We start from the raw sequence: 17,565 nt of genomic DNA, 5'->3' as shown, positions 1-17,565 counted from the left end.
CTAAATGTTAAATACAGAAGCCAATTGAACTCATGGGTAGTTTGAAAGAAGAGCGAATGCACGATGGCTATAACAGATATTTATTCATACCCACAACCATTCAATCTCCCTGAAGAGAAGTAAAAGCCTTCTGCATCTAATTTTATTCCTATATTATTCAAGGATGTCATTATAATGATGAAGATAAGGACAACAAAATGTATTTAATTGAACTGGTAAAAGGAAGGAAGGAATGAAGCAACAATAGAGAGAGAAAGAGGAGGTAGGCTAATAACATTAGAGGAAATATTGTGAAAGGTATAGATGCGTCAGCCTGCTAATTATATAAACAGGCACTATTGTTTTCAAATATTTTATCAAACTCTCTAGCCTGTACATGTAACTTTGTAGACCGCATGTGCGGCACCAGAATCGCAGGTTCTCTTCTGCTTTATCATGGTTTGAACGATGTGCGTAATTCCAGTCCTTATAATACAGTATAATACAATACAGTAATACAGTTCACACTCAAAAAGATTAGCCTAAAGGAGCTAGTTTAATTTATTTACCCAAGAGAGCACATCGCTAGCTATATATATATATATATATATATATATATATATATATATATATATATATGGGATTTTATGTTTTTATGCCTTATAATGCTTTTGAATGACACTTCTGGTTTTGGCAGGAAATACCGGTTTACCCGGGAGAAAAGGGATTTATTCTCAGGATGGAACATTTGTAAAATACTGTGTTTTTCAAGTGTTGTTTCTCCAATTAATGCTTTGTCCACAAATATGAGTACAGGATGAGTCAACAACATTATTTGGGTATTAGTTAACAGAATAGGAACGTTTAATGTAAGTGATAAATTAATCAAGTTGAAAAGAGCTTTAATATCCTTATCAATTCGTTGTAATAATCCTTGTCCACTTTCATTTTGAATGACGTACTGTACACAAGCCTGTCTGATGTTGAAAATACCCTCCTGCAGCAAGAAAGAAAGAGTATACTGTTTCCACTAGGAATATTTATCAACCTTTGTATTTATCAACCTTTGTAGGAGTCTACGACTCCTACATTTCCCACCATAAAATGTTTTTAACACTAATTCAGCTGAAAATATATACATTTATTGTAGCATATGGAAATGGTGAAAAAGAAAGTAATTATGGGTAAGTGCTGCGTAACTTTCACCTCGGCAGTCAGGGAAGAGGATTAGCTTCCCTGTTCCCTTGAAGCTGACATTACTCCCGTGTCACCTGAAATGAGCTTATGGGCAGCTAGGGGAGAACGTAGCCGAGCGCTCCATATAGCCAGGGTATTCATTACCCTAGCCCTAACCTTTGCACAAATGGACCCGGCAATTCTCCTTTGTCTTCATTTTCTCCCTCCGAGTGGCGGCCGACCGGACTCCCCTCAGAACGGGTAGCTCTGCTGGTATGTCATCTTCTCCAGAGGTCTCTCAAGGTTTTGGCAACTTTCTACATTGATGGCAATCATGGCACAGCTGAGTTATCAGCCGAGCTGAAGAAAGAGAATTTCTTAAATCCCAAATGAACCCCTTGCCCCTAGACACAGAAAGGATCTAGGAGGATTGAATAGGTCTAAGCAATATGGTGAAAATGTCACCTTGTGTCACGCTCTGACCTTAGATATCTCTGTTTTCTTTATATTTTGGTTAGGTCAGGGTGTGACGAGGGTGGGTATGCTAGTTTTTGTATTGTCTAGGGGTTTTGTATGTCTAGGGGCTTTGTAGGTCTAGGTATTTGTATGTCTATGGTGGCCTGATATGGTTCCCAATCAGAGGCAGCTGTTTATCGTTGTCTCTGATTGGGGATCAAATTTAGGTAGCCATTTTCCCTTTTGTGTTTGTGGGTTCTTTTCTACAGTAAGTTGTCTTTGTGCACTCATTTGTATAGCTTCACGTGTCTTTTTGTTATTTTGGTTAGTTTGTTCAGTGTTCATTCTTATAAGGCTGTGCCTTGGTCTGATTCATACGACGAACGTGACACCTTGACTGTCAAAGGGCAAGATGTTAGTTCAAGACGTTAGTTCTTCACGTTTGGCTGAGAATTCGACTGGAAATTGCGGTCACGACCACTTCGAAAAATATTCAAAATTAGCTCCACAATATCGACAGAAATATGGCAAACGTTGTTTATAATCAACCCTCAGGGTGTTTTTCAAATATCTATTCGATAATATATCAACCGGGACAGATAGCTTCTTAGTAGGAAAGAGAGAAACAATGGCCCCATTTGTCCTTTACGCACAAAACACTGAGAGACTTCAGCTGACCACTGACGCAATGTTGACTTTCAGGCTCATTTTTCAAAATAAAAGCCTGAAACTATGTATTGTGACACTAGACACATTAGGGAAGCCATAGAAAAATGAATCTGGTTGATATCTCATTCCCTGCTCAATAGGGACGCATAGGCACACAGAGGTTTCTAAATAAGAGTCACTTCCTGATTGGATTTTTCTCAGGCTTTCGCCTGCAATATCAGTTCTGTTATACTCACAGACAATATTTTTTACAGTTTTGGAAACTTTAGAGTGTTTTCTATCGTAAGATGTTAATTATATGCATATTCTAGTATCTTGTCCTGACAAAATAGCCCATTTACTTAGGGAACGTTATTTTTCCAAAAATGAAAATAGTGCCCCCTAGATTCAATATAACTAGTTCAAATCTTGCCAACAGGTAAAACTATAGGTTTTACAACATCAATTCAACATTACATTACTGTAAAATAGAAACTGATTATTAACAGTTGCCATTTAGTAGACGCCAAACCAGTGACCATCTTGCAAAATGTCAAGCAGAAATTATTATTATTAGAAAATGCTAAGGAGGGCTGGTTTGAGTTTTCTTTGGCTGTTGGTAGTCTGTTTTCGTTCGAAGACCTCATGTCGGATAATGACATTTGACACGTGGACGCCAAGGTTAAATGGCATATATGCAACAATCTGGCCCAAATGCCACTGAACGTTAAGAGTAGTAGAACAGGGGCGGCAGGGTAGCCTAGTGGTTAGAGCGTTGGACTAGTAACCGGAAGGTTGCAAGTTCAAACCCCCGAGCTGACAAGGTACAAATCTGTCGTTTTGCCCCTGAACAGGCAGTTAACCCTCCTAGGCCGTCATTGAAAATAAGAATTCGTTCTTAACTGACTTGCCTAGTTAAATAAAGGTAAAATAAAAAAATATATGCCATGTTTAAACAATTAAATTTCAGTGACCTCTTACAAATACTATTTACTCTAAAATAAAGACACTGCATTGTTTATAATACAACTCTCTGCAACTCTCTTCAAACCTAAATTAAGTATTCCATTCTCACTGACACAGAATGGTTGAACTGATTTTTCGAAAAGGTCAGGAGAAACATGGAGATGACATCATTTGACACTTTGACCCCATGCTAAACGGAATGTCATTCCCGAAGTGTTGACTTAGAAATGCCACTGAACACATTGCTCAGAATATGTTTGAGGCGTGTGTATGTGTGCGTTTCCAGCATGTTTTGACTTCAAATTATGCACACTACATTATGAGCAGACCATGTTCAATTTATGAAGTTATACAATACAACACTGCAATTATCGTGTTATTACACTGTTGCAATTTCATGGTTGCCAGCATACTGTATGTACCGTACAAAGCACACTGAGTGGAGCAGTCCCAGACAGACGGAAAGTCTGCATCCAATCCCCTTTATAGTGCACAACTTTAATCTGGGCCCATAGGGATCTAATCAAAATAAGTGCCCTATATAAGGAATAGGGTGCAATTTGGGACGCAGACCAAAGTGTTTTAACCAAACCTGTACCAGGGAACGTACAGTACCTGCGTAGGAAGCTTTTATGTAAGGACGCCCCAGTGTTCTACACCAGAGGAATAGGCGTCCGTTAGCTTTTTTTAAACAGCACAAATAGGGCTGTAACAGCAAGGTCGTTTGCATCTAGATTAGCACATCTCTTCGTTAACTCTTTGAGTGCCGAGCGAAATCATGGCACGAGGCTCAAGCCGAGCTGACAGTGAAGAGTTAACGCACAGCTGGTTCTTACCACACTGGGGTGAGGGCTGGGGGAAGAGGGGAGGATGGGGAGAAGGGAGACAGTCACATGAATCGCAGTGTGGGTGTGAGTGTGTGTGTGTAAACAAGTGCATCTGCGTATGTGCAGTTGTGTGTGCCTGCATCATGGACCTCCATGGTCATGAAAAAAGTGGTTGTAAATTCCCAAGCCTGCAGTACAACAGTGCCATCTAGCTTAATGTTTCTAATTAATTCTCTCCTAGAGAAAAAAGCAAAGTCCTGCAGGTGGGATGTCCTGGGATTGTGCAGGTCCACAATTAGCTTCCACTGCATTCATTTCTCAGTGCATTAATTGTTTTATAATCTGATGAGTGTAAATTACCCACACAAACCCTCTCCTCTTGTTGCCAAACCAGGCCCTGCTGGATAACCCTGTGTTTGTAGCCTTGCTCAACCAACGGCTCAAAGGCACAAGATGGACGGCAGAACTGCTCGCCAACTTCCTGTACAATGGGCCCCCTGAGGGTCGCCCCACGGGCATGCCGCCGTATGACTGGCGCAACGCGTTCAACACCACAAGCCAAATCCTGGACCTCCTGAAGAAGTTCATTGGGGTATGTTCATTATTTTGCTTCACATTGTCAAAAAAGTGATTTGATACCTTTCCCCCCACTACAAAGTACACTGACATTTTGTAATGTGTTTGTCTATGCACCCTAGCTCCATGATATGGGCTACAACTTTCAACACTGTGTACTTTCACAATATGTAATTTGATTGGGTGAATACGAAGCAAGGTTGCCAATTGTTTCAGTATATACAAAAGTCCATATCAATTGACCTTGACAGCATTCAGAAAAACGCCTTACAACAGCCAACTGCTGTGGTAATAAAAAAGAAAGATCGTTATAAGCATCCAAGGACACACATTTCTGCTACCGTTACAGCAGAAAACAAACGGCGCACATCTCCACACATGAGGACGTGCAGGCAGTTGGGCGGACATTGACATATTGATCTGTAAGTTGGTTTGCAGCGATACACTACATTCTCCGCTGCTATGTGGCCCCACGAGTAGACTACAGACATACCTCAAATACCCTTATCCTCTTCCTTATTGCTAATACCTGGGAGATGACATCTTAGCCTCCTGGGGTTTAGCCACATGTGACAAATGAATTCCAAAGTAATGCAATCCATTTTTAGTCCTGATGGCATTCCATATCTCAAAATGGATGCCGGAATGAAGATGTTTACTCGCACCATTTACCTGTTCCCTGTCACATAGACTCAATGCATGCTGAGCGTAGACGGGGGGAGAACATTTTAAATGTGCTCTCTTTCTCTCTCTCTCTCTCTCTCTCTCTCTCTCTCTCTCTTTCTTCCATTCTCTCTCTCTCTCTCTTTCTTCCATTCTCTCTCTCTCTCTCTCTCTCTCTCTCTCTTTCCTCCATTCTCTCTCTCTCTCTCTCTCTCTTTCTTTCTTCCATTCTCTCTCTCTTTCTCTCTCTCTTTCTTCCATTCTCTCTCTCTCTTTCTTCCATTCTCTCTCTCTCTCTTTCTTCCACTCTCTCTCTCTCTCTCTCTCTCTCTTTCTTCCATTCTCTCTCTCTCTCTCTCTCTCTTTCTTCCATTCTCTCTCTCTCTCTTTCTTCCATTCTCTCTCTCTCTCTTTATCTCTTCCATTCTCTCTCTCTCTCTCTCTCTCTATTCAAGGAGCTTTATTGGCATGGGAAACATATGTTGACATTGCCAAAGCAAGTGAAATAGATAATAAACAAAAGTGGAATAAACAATCAGAAGCTAAAAGTAAACATTACACTCAAAACATTTCCAATAGAAGAAAGACATTTAAAATGTCATATTATGTCTATGTACAGTGTTGTAAAGATGTGCAAATAGTTAAGGTACAAAAAGGATTTGCAATGGTGTTTGTTCTTCATTGTTTGCTCTTTTCTTGCGGCAACAGGTCACAAATCTTGCTGCTGTGATTGCACACTGTATTTCACCCAATAGATATGGGAGTTGGATTTGTTTTCAAATTATTTGTGGGTCTGTGTAATCTGAAGGAAATATGTGTCTCTAATATGGTCATACATTTGGCAGGAGGTTAGGAAGTATAGCTCAGTTTCCATTTTGTGGGCAGTGTGACACAACAGGGGAATTAAGATTCTCTCTCTCGTTCTTTCTCTCTCTCTCTCTCGTTCTTCCTCTCTCTCATTCTTCCTCTCTCTCTCGTTCTTCCTCTCTCTCTCTCTCTCATTCTTCCTTCCTCTCTCTCTCTCTCTCTCTCTCTCTTCCATTCTCTCTCTCTTTTTTCCATTCTCTCTCCCGTTCTTCCTCTTTCTCTCTCTCTCTCATTCTTCCTCTCTCCCTTTCATCTCACTCTCCCATTTGCACAACTAAAGAATGTTTGAATTTCTCTCGTGCTTTAACATTTTTTTTATCAGTGTATTAATCAAGAGTTCATGTAGTCAATACATGTCAAGTTGAGGAAACATGGCAAGATTGAACTTTATCTTTCAGGTCCTTTAAACCTAATAAGTCATGTTACTAGTAATACAACATTGATGCTTTTTACATTTGTTGAATACATTTTACACTTTTTGAAAACAAAACACCAAATTGGATCCACGCATTACATCCACAAAATTGATTATTCCACTATTAATTGTGTTAATAAACTTGAAACAACAATGTAGCTAATCATTGATGATATCGTCATTGATGATGGTCGTTAAAGATGTTGACTGGGTGCCTACAAGCTACTTCCTAAAGTGAGCCATAGATGAATTTAACTGATTTATACTCTGCGTTATCACCAAGGAAGCAGGCAGCTAGTCCTACCCAGCAAAATATGCTGGCATCTGGGGGAAAACACACACACAGTATAAAGTATAAACACATGATTATTATATGATGGTGGGCCATATGAGAGGCATGCTCATCTCATCCCGCAGCTGTCAGTTAGCAGTCCTCGTGTGGCCTCTACATCCTCTACAATCACTGTATTTGCTGCTACTCCCTACCCAATGTCCTTCCATATCTGGAAGTGGTTCTACACCCCAAATGGCACCCTATTCCCTTCATAGTGCACTACTTTTGACCAGAGCCCATAAGGTGCCTTCAGGGACGCATCCTGGGTCTAATGTAGGACAGCGAGAGCTTGATGGTGGTAGCACTGTCAGTAGGTTAGTTCCTTAATTGGGATCTAAGTCCAAACATGGCAACGACTCAGGCTTGGCACCATCATGTCAAGTGGTTGGGTAAAAGGATGACGTCTTTAACATACTTCCTGTTTCTCGTAATAGGATGGAGTAGTGTGAAGTTGCCTCTAGACAGTGATTTTGGATCAGTTTTGCATTTTCCACGCTAATGGTTAAAGTTAGGATTGGGGCAGTTTTAAGCTGATCTGATGCCTGTACCACTTAGCTAATAGAATTTCGATGGGTCGACTTAGGACAGTGGGCTTGTGCTGAATGACTGCTTAGCCTTTCCTCACTGGACCACTACAGATTAAAAAGTTTTTAATGCAGTTGGTGTTTTTGTGATATGTTGTCATGGAGATGATGAAGTAATTGAAATATGGGAAGAGTTTTAAAAATATGTATTTGTTTAAGAGATGCTGCCACGTGGTTTGTCATAGTATGTAAACCAGTGGTGGTCATGATGAGGAGGACAATTTTTTTTTTCATGAGCATGGACTTATTTCTATTACAGCTGTCATGACGTTGGCCGGGGGGGGGGGTAGGTTTATGACAGTCAGAAATACCTCTTCCCCCTTTTTCCTCTCTCTAACCTACTGAGGTTACATTTGCAAAACCCTTGGTTAACATAGAGATTCTGGGAACATCAGAAGGTGGGGGGAAATGAACTATATTCTGGCAATCCGATCAATTGAACATATGCAGTGGTACTTAATGAATATAACGTCAGCTCGGTTGTCATCTGAGACATTGTCATCAATGATAAGATGCCATAAACTCTACAGTGGAAAGTCTACACATCAGAGTTATCAGATTCATATGGAATTGTTGTTCAATTTAAATGTTTGAATATGAAATTATTTGTGATGGGATGAAATGTGATTTTAGGTTCTAAAATGTGAGATTTGGGTTTTCATAAGATAGGGCTCTGCTCAATCAGTGGCCCGCCCCTGTGAAGGGACATGGGCTATAAAACTTTTCAAACACGCCCTCCTCTCCCTTCCTATATAAGCCCTTGACGACAATATAACTTCCTGTTCCGAGGATGTAGGACGACGGTCTGATGTCAGAATGGTTCAGATAATAACTACAGAATGAAGCCAACATCAGCGTGAGCTTTGGTTGCGAATGGTATGAACTTTGAACTCTTATTCACTACAGAAGTGATACCTCCTAGCCGTTGAGTTAGCAACAGCAGCAACAAACGCAGGTTAGGACGGAACAGACAGAGTATCCCGTCTACCACACAACAACGTTACTACAACGTATCCAATTGACGACCAGAGACATTCTTCAAAGGACTCGGTTTGGCAACACGGCCTTCCATCTACCACCAACCTACCGGAGCGCAGCTCAGAGTAAATATTTATTGCATTTTCCTTTTCCAAATGGGCGGTAATTTAGAATGCATAAGATACTGTATTTACGATAGCACAGCTTCGCCCTTTGTTTCTCAGTCTTCCCGCTCCTTCACTCAAACCCAGCCCTTTTCTTTTGTGTAACAGGCTGTCATATCTGTTCCGCCCGCTAGGGACGTTTTCCTTCATGACGTAATTTGTAATCAAGTTATGATTTAATTACGTGTATGTGTAATTCTGTGTGATTTTGTAAATAAATTATTAAACCCAATTTTGTATTGCTGATTCAAATTGTTAGCCAGGGTTCGTGCAGATAACCAAGAATTTACAACTTTCAGATGAGACTGAATTAAGATGACGATTAATATTGACTGCTATTGATGTAAAATATTACTAGGTCTTTAAGAGTTTATTCGGAAGATAATAGCTCTATAAATATTATTTTGTGGTGCCCGACTAGTTAATTACATTTACATGATTAGCTCAATCAGGTAATTTTAATTACGGATACATTATTTTATAGAATAATAATATGTCATATCCCTTAATTCGTCATAGCCAAAGACACGACACAACACAACATATTGGATGACTGTCAATCATATTCCATTCCATTCATCCAGTTCAATGTAAGCTACTACAAGATACTCGAATTGACCCTATAGCTTTTCATGAGGTTGCTACAACCTAGCCTATGAATGACAGTTTACAACGTAGGTGCACACAGGTAGAGAGAAAAAATTGATGACAGACAGAGACACATGAACAGACAGTCCATGTCTCACTGTCTGGGGATGAGAACCAATAGCCTCCCAGTTTTTGTATTGAAGTCAGTGTACCAAGAGGAGGACGGAAGCTAGCTGTCCTCCAGCTACACCATGGTGCTACCCTACAGAGTGCTGTTGAGGCTACTGTAGACCTTCATTGCAAAACAGTGTGTTTTTTTTGCCCTCTCTTCTCCCCAATTTTGTGGTATCCAATTGGTAGTTACAGTCTTGTCCCATTGCCGCAACTCCCATACGGACTCGGGAGAGGTGAAGGTCAAGAGCCGTGCGTCCTCCAAAACACAACCCAGCCAAGCCGCACTGTTTCTTGACATAATTCCCACTTAACCCGAAAGCTAGCCGCACCAATGTGTCGGAGGAAACACTGTGCACCTGGTGACTGTGTCAGCGTGCATTGCGCCCGGCCCGCCACAGGAGTTGCTAGTGTGCGATGGGACAAGAACATCCCTCCCGGCCAAACCCTCCCCTAACCCAGATGACACTGGGCCAATTGTGCGCCGCTCCATGGGTCTCCCACTCACGGCCCGGCTGCGACAGAGCCTGGACTCGGACCAGGATCTCTAGTGGCACAGCCAGCACCGCGATGCAGTGCCTTAGACCACTGTGCCACTCGGGAGGCAGAACAGTGTGTTTTAATCAATTATTTGGTGACATGGAAATATATGTAGTATAGTTTTATCTAAAAAGGAAAACTGTTTTCAATGTTTTAACATTTTTATTTTTATGAAATTCACTGAGGAGGATGGTCCTCCCCTTGCTCTTCTGAGGAGCCTCCAAGTATGTAAACTGGCTCATGGTAAATACATTTCAGGTATGCCACAATATATAGCCCTTTATAATGCATTGTGAGTATACAAATGCATTAAACAATTGTAAACTTTCCATACATTCAGGACAAACTGCCCAAGAACCATATAATGTACTCTATAACTAACAGCCAAAAATGTGACATGCTGAATTTGGCCGTTCTGTTAACTCAATAAAAACATGTACATCGTATGCTGTCTGTGAATATAATATAGCATTGTATAGGACCTTCTTTACTGAGAGAGAGTGTCACAAGGGTGGAGGAGATGTGTGCGTGTGGGGACAGCTGTCAAGACAGACTCACTCCCCTGATGGCTATAGCTCATTAAAGAAGGACATGGTGAGTTCCAGCTAACTACCAAGCCTGTACCTCATGAGTATGTCTCAGCCGTAGCCCAAAACATATCCCTTGGCACCTCCACATCATTTGTAACTCCGCTGTTGTCCAGTGTATTGTTTTCAGTGTCAGTACCCAAACATGTTATTTCTCAGGCAGGTCTTATAGTTTCTGCCCATCGCTTATTTTTGGAGAGTGGTAATTGTAGAAAGGCTACACTATAAATGTTGAAAACAAATTGTGAGGAGCATTTATGCCAATATGATACGATCATGTTTAAATCTAAATCTTACTGTCTGTGTAGGATACAAAATATTGTGTATGATAGTGCAGAAGAGCCAACCTTTATATGCAGAGGCTCGAACTTGAGATCTACACACTCAAATCAGGTTTACAATAAGTTAGCAGTCTACCCTGAGAGCATTGATCAGAATTACAAATCATGTCATTTTAAACATTATGTACAACAATCTACCCAAGGTACTCTGATGTTGGATGTAGTTGAGTATTGTTGCTCTGAAAGCAGATACATATTGGTGAGTTGAAGTGAGGTGAGTACCAATTGCAGTGTTGGGGAAGCTACTCTGAAATTATAGTTTACCAAACTACCAATTACATCACAGAAGTTAAGCTACTCTTAATAAAATAATAGTTTACTTAACTGAAGCTACTTTGAAAAAGTAGTTCACTACATCCAAGATACTGAAAATGATCATATCTGAATCTGAAATGTCAGACTACAAATTGCAAGAACACATCACACTAGAGTCAGATGTTAACAGGAGGCAGATGTTAACAGGAGTCAGATGTCAGATGTTAACAGGAATCAGATGTTAACAAAGTCAGATGTTAACAGGAATCAGATGTTAACAAAGTCAGATGTTAACAGGAGTCAGATGTCAGATGTTAACAGGAGTCAGATGTTAACAGGAATCAGATGTTAACAAAGTCAGATGTTAACAGGAGTCAGGTGTCAGATGTTAACAGGAATCAGATGTTAACAAAGTCAGATGTTAACAGGAGTCAGATGTCAGATGTTAACAGGAGTCAGATGTTAACAGGAGTCAGATGTCAGATGTTAACAGGAATCAGATGTTAACAAAGTCAGATGTTAACAGGAGTCAGATTTCAGATGTTAACAGGAGTCAGATGTTAACAGAATGTGTCATTTAGCCTATTAAATACAAAAAACATGTTTCAAGTGAGAATTTGGTGTGATACCGAAAAAGAAAGGGAATTCTTGCATACTTCACCCGTATTTTATTTTATTTTAGCCAAAAAATGAGTGTGTAGTTCCAGTAGTTAGCTACACCGCTATATGGCAAAAAAACAACGTTTTTAACTACAGTGGGGCAAAAAAGTATTTAGTCAGTCACCAATTGTGCAAGTTCTCCCACTTAAAAAGATGAGAGGCCTGTAATTTTCATCATAGGTACACTTCAACTATGACAAAAAAAATCCAGAAAATCACATTGTAGGATTTTTTATGAATTTATTTGCAAATGATGGTGGAAAATAAGTATTTGGTCACCTACAAAAGGTTATCTCAATACTTTGTTATATACCCTTTGTTGTCAATGACAGAGGTCAAACGTTTTCTGTAAGTCTTCACAAGGTTTTCACACACTGTTGCTGGTATTTTGGCCCATTCCTCCATGCAGATCTCCTCTAGAGCAGTGATGTTTTGGGGCTGTTGCTGGGCAACACGGACTTTCAACTCCCTCCAAGGATTTTCTATGGGGTTGAGATCAGGAGACTGGCTAAGCCACTCCAGGACCTTGAAATGCTTCTTACGAAGCCACTCCTTCGTTGCCCGGGCGGTGTGTTTGGGATCATTGTCATGCTGAAAGACCCAGCCACGTTTCATCTTCAATGCCCTTGCTGATAGAAGGATTTCACTCAAAATCTCACGATACATGGCCCCATTCATTATTTCCTTTACACGGATCAGTCATCCTGGTCCCTTTGCAGAAAAACAGCCCCAAAGCATGATGTTTCCACCCCCATGCTTCACAGTAGGTATGATGTTCTTTGGATGCAACTCAGCATTCTTTGTCCTCCATATGACATTCTCCCAATCTTCTTCTGGATCATCCAAATGCTCTCTAGCAAACTTCAGACGGGCCTGGACATCTACTGGCTTAAGCAGGGGGACAAGTCTGGCACTGCAGGATTTGAGTCCCTGGCGGTGTAGTGGGTTACTGATGGTAGGCTTTGTTACTTTGGTCCCAGCTCTCTGCAGGTCATTCACTAGGTCCCTCCGTGTGGTTCTGGGATTTTTGCTCACCGTTCTTGTGATCGTTTTGACCCCACGGGGTGAGATCTTGCGTGGAGCCCCAGATCGAGGGAGATTATCAGTGGTCTTGTATGTCTTCCATTTCCTAATAATTGCTCCCACAGTTGATTTATTCAAACCAAGCTGCTTACCTATTGCAGATTCAGTCTTCCCAGCCTGGTGCAGGTCTACAATTTTGTTTCTGGTGTCCTTTGACAGCTCTTTGGTCTTGGCCATAGTGGAGTTTGGAGTGTGACTGTTTGAGGTTGTGTACAGGTGTCTTTTATACTGATAACAAGTTCAAACAGGTGCCATTAATACAGGTAACGAGTGGAGGACAGAGGAGCCTCTTAAAGAAGAAGTTACAGGTCTGTGAGAGCCAGAAATCTTGCTTGTTTGTAGGTGACCAAATACTTATTTTCCACCATAATTTGCAAATAAATTCCTTAAAAATCCTACAATGTGATTTTCTAGATTTTTCTTCTCATTTTGTCTGTCATAATTGAAGTGTACCTATGATGAAAAGTACAGGCCTCTCGCATCTTTTTAAGTGGGAGAACTTGCACAATTGGTGGCTGACTAAATACTTTTTTGCCCCACTGTACTGAAAACACTACCAAGATATTAATTTAGTTCAACTACCAGCAACCTACTGGAAAATGTAGTTGAATTACTTGTTGAATTACAAGCATTCACTACTCCCCAACAGCGGTCGATTTGAGATTCCTTTCTAAAGGTAATGGGACTCCATTGAGTGCAAAGAAGTTTCATCATGTCTTTGACATTACAACTGGCATCAATGGCCTTGAAGTCTCCAGCATTCAGTGTTGTTGGCAAGATGGTAGATGCCGAGAGTGGGTATAGTGGTTTTGGACATGTTCTTTCTGTGTAATATCTACGAAACATGCAGGGCTGGAATGGCCATAGTGGATAAAGATGCCTGTTTGTTCAGTTCGCTGTATCTTACATTTGCTTTCCGTTACTCTTTTTTTTTGTATCGGCATTAGGACAGTATACATGATCACCACCCCAAAAAAAATAAAAACGAAAAAGTAGATTGTGCTGATTTACTGGCACATTGAACAATGGTGCGTGCTGTAGTTTAAGAACAACGGTGAGCTCTAAAAACAATGATGTGATATCTGAATTCCTCCATCTTTATGCACCTTCGCCATTGGTTGGGAACTTTTAAGAAATGGTGTTTCCAAAGTGAAATTCCCAGTATCCTGATATATATTTTTTTTAAACAACTCTCATCTCTAATCTTATATTAACATCATATTCTTGTTTTAGTAAGACCCCTAGCAGTTTGTAAAGAATTACACTAATTTTCTCTCTTTCTTGTCTTTTCATGTTACAGTGCTTGAACCTGGATAAGTTTGAGGCTGCCGACAGCGAGAGACATCTCATGACTAGAGCGTTGGAGCTACTAGAGAGCAATAGGTACTGGGCTGGTATCGTTTTCGAAGACCTCAACCCTGCCGCCAGCCACCCCCCTCCTTACGTCAAGTACAAGATCCGCATGGACATTGATAAGGGGGAGCGTACGAATAAGATCAAAGAAAGGTAGGCCCAGTGCACAGCCTTTGCGCCCTCACCATGTTTTAGTGCAATGAAAAAACATTGGACAACATGGCCCGTATTCATAAAGCATCTTAGAGGAGAGCTGATCCAGGATCAGGTCCCCCATGTCCCTAGAATGTAATTCAATGGGATCTAAAGGCTAAAGTGATGCTACACTCTTTGAAAAAAGGTGCTATCTAGAACCTAAAAGGGTTCTTCAACTGTCTCCATAGGAGAACCCTTTGAATAACCCTTGTTAGTTCCAAGTAGAACCCTTTTGGGTTTCATATAAAACCCTTTCCACAGAGGATTCTACATGGAACCAAAAACGGTTATACCTGGAAACAAAAATGGGTTTTTACCTAGAACCAAAACGGGTTCTCCTATGGGGACAGCCGAATAACCCTTTTGAAACCCTTTTTTCTAAGAGTGTAGAGCAGCGCTCCTACTCTGAGTCACATTTTGAATACAGGCCCTGATGTTGCTAAAACACATTATGAATACAGGCTGTGATGTTGCTGAGACACATTATGGATACAGGCCCTCATGTTGCTTAGCCAATTTTTTCAACTGACATGTCAACTTTTACCAGACAATTGTAGTAGTATCTGAAGCAAAACAGACATTTTATTGCATAGTTTCTGTCCTATGTCTCAGGCGATTTATAATAAGCATGCAGTGCCAAAAAATATATGATTCCATGTTACTCATGGGACAAATGTCATGACCCATGACATAAATATTAGTGTAACGTTTGACTGTTTCATCCATGATGTTTTCAAACCCAGCTTTCTCTTAGGCTACATTTACACGGAAGCCCAATTCTGATAATTTTTCCACTAATTGGTCTTTTGACCAATCACAGATATTTTCACATCAGCTCTTGTTCAGAGCTGATTTGATTGGTCAAAAATATCAAAATTGGGTTCCCTGTGTAAACAGCCTTCGACAATGATCGTTGTGTTATGTGTGTCCTTTCAATTTAAAGGGGATGGTCTCCTGGGGCCCGTAGCAACTCCTTTAACGACCTGCGCTATATATGGGGAGGCTTCGCTTATCTGCAGGACATGATGGACCATGGCATAATACGGGCACACACAAACAAATCCCAGCCGCTCGGCGTGTTTGCCCAGCAAATGCCATATCCCTGCTATGTGGACGATGTGTGAGTACAAAAGCTGTTATCTGTCTGTCCCGTGATTAGAGAGGGAAGAAGGCATTACCGCAATAAAAATCTACTCACTTGGGGACTTGCCACTCACCGCTACCACAGGCTAGAGTAATGGGCTTATCTGTCACTTAGCCCGCACAAATTTCCCTGTGGAAACTCTTCCAAAGCTATCTCTCATGTTGTCTTCCGTCCCTGGATACTGCTGTCTGCTGCATCCACAACTCTGGGAGGTAGAGAGAGAGGAGAGAAGTGTTAATATTCAAATTCAAACTTGAAAGTTTGATGCCCTTCATGAGTTTTTTAATTATGAATTGTGTCAAAGCTGGGGGAAAACAAACTTGTTGCAAGATGGAGATACAACAAGACAGAGCTAAAGAAATCTCAGCTATTGATTTAGTCCAACCACATGCAGACCATGTCCTGAGCATTGGAGACCTGAATGCTTGATGTATCTTTAAATTATTCAGGCTACATTCTTATGTTCCCTCCCTTTCATTCAATATCACATTTCCTCCTTAAGAAACTACCCAATTCCCTCATGAAACCACACACAAAGTCCATCATATGTAGAGATTGATAGGGACCATTGTATTCTGTGTGAATCAGGTATTCATCAGCGTTACTGTTCTAAAGCACAATGGATAGGTGTATTCCGCCAAGGGAGATAGACTGCACTATAGCGCTCAATCTTAGGCAGTTAAGATTTCCTCAGAGGCAGGGAAATTACTCCAATCTACACGGCTTTATCATTTCCAATAATATACTCAGAGCTCAATGATGTCATCGGGGGACAGATCATTTCAAAGGAGATCAAAGTCCACTAGTGCAACAAAGTAGGTCCCAAATGCCACCCTATTCCCTATATAGTGCACTACTTTTGACCGGAGACATATGGGCCATTTGCAACAAAGCCATAATGTTTCAGGAGACAGACACATATTTCCCCCGTTGGAAGTCACTGTCCCTGATTAATTTTTATTTTAAATACTCTATACGGCATCAGAGCATATTGCATAACAACCTTCATTGGAATGTACAGTAGCCTTACTATGATACAGACATGCAGTATTAGGACCAGGGCTAGAGGGAGTGGTGACAAGAGTCAAGAGGTCAAAAATCGAATCAAATTGTATTTGTCACACGCGACGAATACAGCAGCTATAGACCTTACCGTGAAATTCTTACTTACAAGTCCTTAACCAACAGTGCAGTTCAAGAAATATAGTTAATAAAATATTAATAAAATAAACGAAAGTAAAAAAATATCTAATCAATCAAAAAGTAACACAAGAAATGTACATAACAATAACGAGGCAATATACAGGGGGTACCGGTACTGACTCAGTGTGCTGGGGTACAAGTTAAACTAGGTGATTTGTAAAGTGACTTTGCACAGATAATAAACAGCGAGTAGCAGGAGTGTAAAACAAGCAGGGTGGGCATTTGATTAGTTTTTCAGCAGTTTAATGGCTTGGGAGTAGAAGCTGTTAAGGAGCCTTTTGGTCCTAGATTTGGCAAAAGGGTACTGCTTGCAGTGCGGTAGCAGAGAGAACCATCTATGACTTGGATGACGAGTCTTTGACAATTTTGGGGGGCTTCCTCTGACACCGCCTGGTATAGAGGTCCTGGATGTCAGGAAGCTTGGCCCCAGTGATGTACTGGTCGTACGCACTACTCTGTGTAGCACCATACGGTCAGATGCCGAACAGTTGCCATACCAGGCGGTGAAGCAACCGGTCAGGATGCTCTCTACGGTGCAGCTTTTAGAGGATTTGGGGACCCATGCCAAATCTTTCAGTCTCCTGCGGGGGAATAGGCTTTGTCGTGCCCTCTTCACAACTGTCTTGGTGTGTTTGGGCCATGATAATTCGTTGGTGATGTGGGGCTGATCCCCAACCCTGAGGGGTTGGGGATCAGCGTTGCAGATGTGCTGTTGCCTACCCTTACCACCTGGGGGCGGCACGTCAGGTGGTAAGGATCCAGTTGCAGAGGGAGGTGTTTAGTCCCAGGGTCCTTAGCTTAATGATGAGCTT

At 41.1% G+C, this 17,565-nt stretch overlaps 1 protein-coding gene across 1 annotated transcript in view; it reads left to right on the top strand.

The window, feature by feature from the left end:
• LOC110500599 (phospholipid-transporting ATPase ABCA1) overlaps positions 1-17,565 on the top strand; it is a 279,746-nt gene that overhangs the window by 53,664 nt on the left and 208,517 nt on the right. The window contains exons 11-13 of the mRNA XM_090214665.1: positions 4,447-4,644; positions 14,159-14,364; positions 15,350-15,526. Coding sequence (XP_090070791.1) covers positions 4,447-4,644; positions 14,159-14,364; positions 15,350-15,526 — 581 coding nt within the window. The remainder of the gene's footprint in view (positions 1-4,446; positions 4,645-14,158; positions 14,365-15,349; positions 15,527-17,565) is intronic.

Source organism: Oncorhynchus mykiss, chromosome 21 (genome assembly GCF_057628025.1).
Source record: "Oncorhynchus mykiss isolate SJ-2025 chromosome 21, ASM5762802v1, whole genome shotgun sequence".
Classification (NCBI taxonomy): Eukaryota; Metazoa; Chordata; class Actinopteri; order Salmoniformes; family Salmonidae; genus Oncorhynchus; species Oncorhynchus mykiss.
Note: the sequence above shows the minus strand (reverse complement) of the source record. Positions and strands in the feature narration are given on the sequence as shown.